The sequence below is a fragment of the Aplysia californica genome, unplaced genomic scaffold (assembly GCF_000002075.1).
Source record: "Aplysia californica isolate F4 #8 unplaced genomic scaffold, AplCal3.0 scaffold00707, whole genome shotgun sequence".
Taxonomy (NCBI): domain Eukaryota; kingdom Metazoa; phylum Mollusca; class Gastropoda; order Aplysiida; family Aplysiidae; genus Aplysia; species Aplysia californica.
In genome coordinates this window covers 200031-206669 of record NW_004797977.1, presented here as the reverse complement: position 1 = coordinate 206669, position 6639 = coordinate 200031, and the positions used below count along the sequence as shown (strand labels likewise).

The 6639-nt window shown below is 40.3% G+C and overlaps 1 protein-coding gene across 1 annotated transcript; it reads left to right on the top strand.

Annotated features, from left to right (window-relative positions):
• The first annotated feature begins 977 nt into the window (after positions 1–977).
• Positions 978–2548, top strand: LOC101850601. Its single transcript, XM_005108667.3, has one exon. It carries the CDS (start codon positions 1073–1075, stop codon positions 1979–1981), a length of 909 nt encoding a protein of 302 aa, XP_005108724.2. The 5' UTR covers positions 978–1072; the 3' UTR covers positions 1982–2548.
• The last annotated feature ends 4091 nt before the right edge of the window (positions 2549–6639 follow it).

Below are 6639 nucleotides of genomic sequence, written 5' to 3'. Positions count from 1 at the left end.
ACACACACACACACACACACACACACACACACACACACACACACACACACAAAACTAACAAAAACAGAGACAGTTGCAGCTCTTTTCGTGTTGTTCTTGTTGCTGAGGTTGCCTCTGGCCCCTAGTGATTTTTGTTGCTGTTGTATGCTGCTGATGTTTTATTGTAATATGTTGCCTCAATATTTGGGCTGTCTATAATGTGTGCAGATAAAGTCAACGTACTCTACTATACAGAAAGTCTTTGTGGATTTTTGCCACACACTTTAAGTTCGGCTTTTCTCCCGTTTCAGATGATTTGTTCCTAAAGGCGACAAAATTTTCATCTTTAAATTTAACAAAAGCTTTGTCAAATTCGTCCAAAGATTTGAATGCCTGCTCCAGAAAGCCTTGGACCAATACGCTGGGAAGCGAAGCGGAAATGGTAGATCTAGATGATGTTAGATTCTAATTCTAATCATCAACGTAAAAGAGCTCCGTGTTCACTCTGTCGCAATTAACGCCGCGTTAGCTGTAACAGCGTCACTCTGTCCCAATTAACACTACCATATACATTGTCATGTGTGCCTGTGTGCATCTGTGTGTACGTGCACGTGCTGTGTGTGTGTGCGTGTGTGCATGTGTACGTGTGTGCGTGTGTGCGTGTGTGCGTGTGTGCGTGTATGTGATCTACAAACTATCTTATTGTTGTTGGAACTTGTGCATAAATAGCAGAAAATTTGATTGAATCCTAACTTTGTGTTTTGTTGTCATTGCAGATAGCGCTAGTTCTCCTCCTGGCTGTGATTGGCGGAAGTGACGCAAGATGGTACCTGATGACCTCGCACCCGCACGTCGTATTGGACGTCACGACTGATCCAGCCTTGACCTGCAAATATACTTCTGGATACTATGACTTTTCTCAAATCTCCAGGATCCGGATCCTAAAAAATGACGCTGGGAGTCACTGGGAGTTGGTTGCAGAAGTTCGAACACATCTCCCGACGCCCCAACTTCCAACACCGGTCTGAAGGTCAGGGGTCATGTCGGATCAGAATGGAACAGTTTTCTGGAAATATCCTGGCCTACAGCAGAGATGAATACGTTAGGCAGGTATAAATGCGAAGTTATGGGTTTCGACTCTGACTCTATTGCCGTCATTCGAGATACTCCTATCCAACTCATGGTAGAAGACACAGTCAACGCAACGCAAGTTTTGCATCTCCTGCTGAGAGAGCAGGCCGAACTCCAGCATGAGATCACTGAGCAGAGAGACAACTGTACCAACACAGTAAATCAACTCGAGAGTGCCATCGATGACTTGGAAAATCGGGTCCTCCGAATGGAGGCCTCTCAGCGAAGTAGGACGTGGCCAAAAGGGCTTTACGGACTTCTTTCTCCAAATACAGGTTGCCCGAACAATGGCATCGACTCTTGGCGAACTGGTCAATTAAAAATGCACACAGAGTCGTCAAATAGCTCCAATCTCAATAGTGTGTCGACTCCGAATAACCTTGCCCAGCCCATTTTTGAAAGCTCGAATTCAGACTTATTCATGAACCAACATTTCTGTGTAAAGGAAAATGTCGACGTCTTTTCATATTGGCCCCGAGGTACCTACTGTATAAACAAACACGACTCTAGGTCATGTCCCTATGGTTTTTCTTCCGGGTACATCCAGTTCGATGACGAAGACGGCGATAGAGCTACCCAAACAAGTGGAAATGTTCCAGAGATTGTTGCAGATAGCAGTTATTATCGTATTTCCTACTGTTGCAGATCTGATTCAGCCCCAGGATTCGCGATCTCTCTACCCACGGAGAATCCTTTCTACTTGTACCGTTACAAAGGGACATGTCAAAGTGTTTCTGGGATGACAGTATCACAGCAGTTTATGTACTTTGACACAGAGGACAATAGTAATGGAGACAGGTATGAAAACCTGATCCACCCGGATGGCAAGGCCAACAATGACGTTCGTATCGAGTTATGCTATTACAGGTGATTCCAGTACAAACGAAAGAGTCGGAAAGCGTTTTATGAACACGACGTGGGTATACAGTTTACAGGACAATGGCCTCCTTATCAAGGACGAAAGTATGGAACATAATTTACCAATGCAAAAGAAGAATTAAGCACTCAAAGTAACTCAGGAAAATAAGAATGATAGAGCAAACGATTTGTACAGAATTTTGAAAAATGGAAAGCAGACATTCACAAAACCGTAAGGAATATAAATAGCCGGCTAAAGGGAGGATAAAAAGAAAACTATAAAACGATACGTCTTTTCTAATTTTTTTTTTTGGGGGGGGGAGGGGTGGGGTAGTTAAAAACGAAATAGAAGAAACGCGTTTTTGTGCAGGTAAATGGCTTGTGGGAGTTGGTAAGGCTTGGCGCGAACAGGGCAATTTTAGTTGCACAACAGTTGCTGTCTTCAGGCACCTTATTAATTTACACTTCTCGCACAGAGCTAAGCGACAGCCAGGCAACAGTAGGCTATCATCATTATTGACTTTCTCATTTGACGTCATGGACTTCCACGACGCAGTAGTTGTCTATGCTCTTGTGATTGAACTTAGAAAGAAGAAAAGGAAAAAGCGCTTTTGGGATCACTCTTTGACCAGTCAGAGGTTTTTAAAAAGGGCATTGTGTCAAACTGCAGGATGATTTGAGAGCATACCCTCCGAAGTTTTTTTTTACAGACTATAATCGAATAAGCTCGGGCAGTTTGAATGAACTTTTGCGTCTCGTGGGACCCCCAATTACGTATCGAAACACCAACTGGAGATGCAGCATTTCGGCAAAGGAAAGACTATCAGTAACACTGAGGTCCGGACACAGTTTGGTTGCCTGTGGGTGCTGTATGTCCGTTTTGTATGTAACACAGTCAATTTGAGCATCCGTTGCGTTGCCGAAAAGTTGTGACAAAACATAAACTTTTCAGTCTCCAAAAACCCTAGTTGCCTGTGCGTGCTGCTTATCTATTTCATTGTTTACATTTGGGCGAGAAAGCAGTTGCGCAACTAAAATTGCCTTGTGCAATTTTTGTTCAGTTATTCTTTGACCTGTTACAATGTCAGTTGAGGAATCTTCTTCTTTGCACCCCCATGTTACATCTCAGGGGTAGTCAACTGATAGTTCTTCTTCAAGCAGTGCATCTAATTTTTACATACGCGACCGTTTTTCCTACTTAATAGTAGGACCACTTGCTTTCAGACAGCCATATTCCAATTTTGAAGCTACTTTGTGGGGGGTTTATTTTTTCTTTTTCTTTCTTTTTTTCTTCTATCGAACAGAGTTCTTTCAGTCTTGCCAGGCATTACTTTTTAATTTTGAAGGAACTACAGCTATGTGTTTTTTTACATTTTATTTTAACAGATTTGAGTATTTTCAGTTTTGTTAAGAATTTCTTTTGAATTTTGTACGGGTGGCTGCCGAAGCCTTTTGTTATCGATCTTAGGACCACCAAGGGATCTTTAACGGGCACACTTTGCATACGGAACCTTCGAGATTTTTCATCCTTATCTGAGAGCGCGTCCGGCTCATCAGGAGGATAAAGACAAACAACGAGAAGCGAACTATACGGATGAAACACGTATTACGGAATTGACGGTTTAGGTTGATTAAGGGACACTAGGTACAGCTGAAGCGAAAATTTTTGTTTGAGCTCTAAATTAAGTATACTGGGCTTCCCAATAACCGATATGGGTCAAGAAACAGAAACACGCTATCCCTATATGATTTCAATGTCCATTTTCTGAATTCTTCAGATGCAAAGGGTTCGACAGACGAAGATTCGCGCAAATTCAGTGCAGGGATTCTGAAAAATATTGAATAGATACAGCCTTGATATTTTAACACAGTGTTTCTGTATATACAACCTGCAACGTACTTAAGAGTTACTTTCCTAAGTCGCACACTTTTCTTTTTACTGGCCGTTTAGTGTCACATACTATACTCGGACAAAAAATTGATCACAAATCAGAGTGATACTGTTAATCTTTTTTACACTGACAGGAAACGTATTATAATATCACAATTATCTTTTAGTACGTTGCAAACATATTATCTAGAAACAGTCATGCAAAGTGAGACGGAGCTGTAACAAGAACATTTCAGAAATATCTCTGCACAGGTGACCCACTTCCCTAAGAAAATCATAGTTTTGAGAAAACTGAAAAAAACAACGAATTTATACTGGTCTATTTCAACGAAATGTTCGCAAACATGGCATATGTGAGCACTTTATAGATGTTTTCCAATCGATAAGGCAAATGTTGGTCTACTAAAATAGTCCAAAATCGAAAAATCGGTTTTGGATACCCAAATCGACTTTTTCTGGAGCAATGTGCAGGTTTTCAACGTGGGGTCGACATCTGAAAACGTTGTGTCAACTTGTAGTGTTCTCTAAACGCTTCAACTCTTTTTAATCTTTTAAGTTTGAGTCAGACTGCACAGTTTTGTGTCTATCGATTTTTTTCAAAGCTTTTTGTGGTCTTTTACCTTTTCACAATTTAGTTTAATGCTTTTGTCGAACATTTTAAAGCCTTTTTTTTCTTAAAATTCAGTTTAATGCTTTTGTCGAACATTTTAAAGCCTTCTTTTGTCTTAAAATTCAACGCTAGTACAAATCTGGAGTCTGGTGAAATCATTATTTTTTTCACTCTCACCACAAATAAGCTAGCATTTTCTTGGGACAAGTTCAGAAAATAGGAGAAATCGTTGTTTTGCCAGTTTCAAGTTTAAAAAAAGACCCAAATAGAAAAAACAACAACAAACAACTCCCTCACCCCCCCCCCCCCCAAAAAAATAAAAATAAGGGAAATTATTTAGAAATTAGAGGCTCAACAATCAAAATAAATGATTAACTATCTTCAAAAGGTCACAGAAAAAAACTTGTATAAACAGTAGGAGATTTTTTTACTTCTCTTTTTCTAGTTCAAAGACAGATGACATCTATGTAACTTCTACTTGTTTTGCTTTGGTTTTGCCTTCCGTCTGAATCAGATCTGTTTGTAATGAAACCGATTCTTGATACTCTGAACTTGGCTTTAGTTCGGTCTTAGCTTGTGTAAATTTCCCAGTAATGACTGTCTATGTGAGTTTGAATTATTGTTCATTTTGTTGTTTTTAAGACTTAGGGCCAGCATTATGTTATCTAAATAAAACCAGTATAATGATTTTAGCATGCGACACGCGATATTGTGTTATTGCAATAAACGTTAGAACATTGTGTAGCAGATAAATTGTGTTTTTCAATCTATTTCAACAGTTTTGACAATGGCAGTGATGTAAGTGTATGTGCAAATCTGTTACTGGGCATGGCTTACTTGTGCTTGTGTATGATCTTGAATATAATAATAATAATAATAATAATAATAATAATAGATAGCATTTGTATAGCGCATAACCCCACTCGAAAGCAAGCTCTATGCGCTTTACACTATATTATTACCCCAGCAGACCGTAGAACACTCAGAAACATTCTCAGCTTCCCGGGAAACATACAGTGCAAGCAGCTGATTAAGCGCTCAAACACTAACAAACTGACAAGATCTTTCACTGTCTATAGCTGGGTACCCATTCCCACCTAGGTGAAGTGAGGAAAACTCGTGTAAAGTACCTTTCCCAAGGACACTACGTCAGGTCCCAGACAGGATTCGAACCCACCACCTTACGGTTGCGAGTCCGAGAGCCTAACCACTAGGCTACCGACGCCACAATTTGAGACATCATGGTGAAACCAGGGACTTGTCAAGATAATGAAATCGAATAAACCCCGGCAGTTTTCTGACCGCTGGGCAGTTTTAAAAGTGTTCTCTGTTGTGGCTTGACACCTTTCAAGTCCATTTAAAAACATATTTCTGTGTGAATTTTATGGAAAAGTGGTGATTGAAGTAAAAAGAAAATGTAATTTGTAATTTACAAGGCTTTGAAAGTCATCGAATTTGGCAGCAATTTTCTCATTAATTTTTAAATCTGAAACGAAGCGACCCCACCTTCTTCAATCGCAAACAACTCGACTTCAGTTCAAGATAAACGGGCATTTTTTCTGGACAGAAAGACAAATAAACAAGAATCAATGTGGTACTCATAACTCCACATGCCAACAAAGTGACGAGCGCCTGATTCCCCCTCTTCGTGATACTTTAATATTTCATTTATTTATTTTTCTTTTTTTTACGACTCTTGCAATTACAAATTGTTATGTGGCAGCGCTGGACACAATACGCTTTTTTGCTTTAGTAGGAACTCATTTTAAATTTTGCCTGGGTGGAGATCGAAGCCTACTCTTATCGATTTTAGGACCATCAAGGGTTCTTTAACGTGCGCAACTTGTATAGATTTTCGAGATTCTTGCGCTCTTATCAGAGGAGGCGGAGTGTTAGATTATCATTTTACCTACCATAGGACTGAAAGACACGCGTGAAAAGGAGCCTGGAGTAGCAGTAGTAAAGCTGCAGAAAGAGCCAGGAGCCCAGAGGAGTAGGGGGGGGGTGGAGATGGAGGCAGAAAGTGGAGACAAAAATAGACGACAGAACAGGAATAGAAAGCAGGAAAGGGGGTGAAAGGAGAACATGTTAGAGAAGAAAATTTTCCATCCCAGCGTTTTCGAACCCAGGACTTACTGAGTGAGAGTCGAACACCGCACCTTTAGACTAC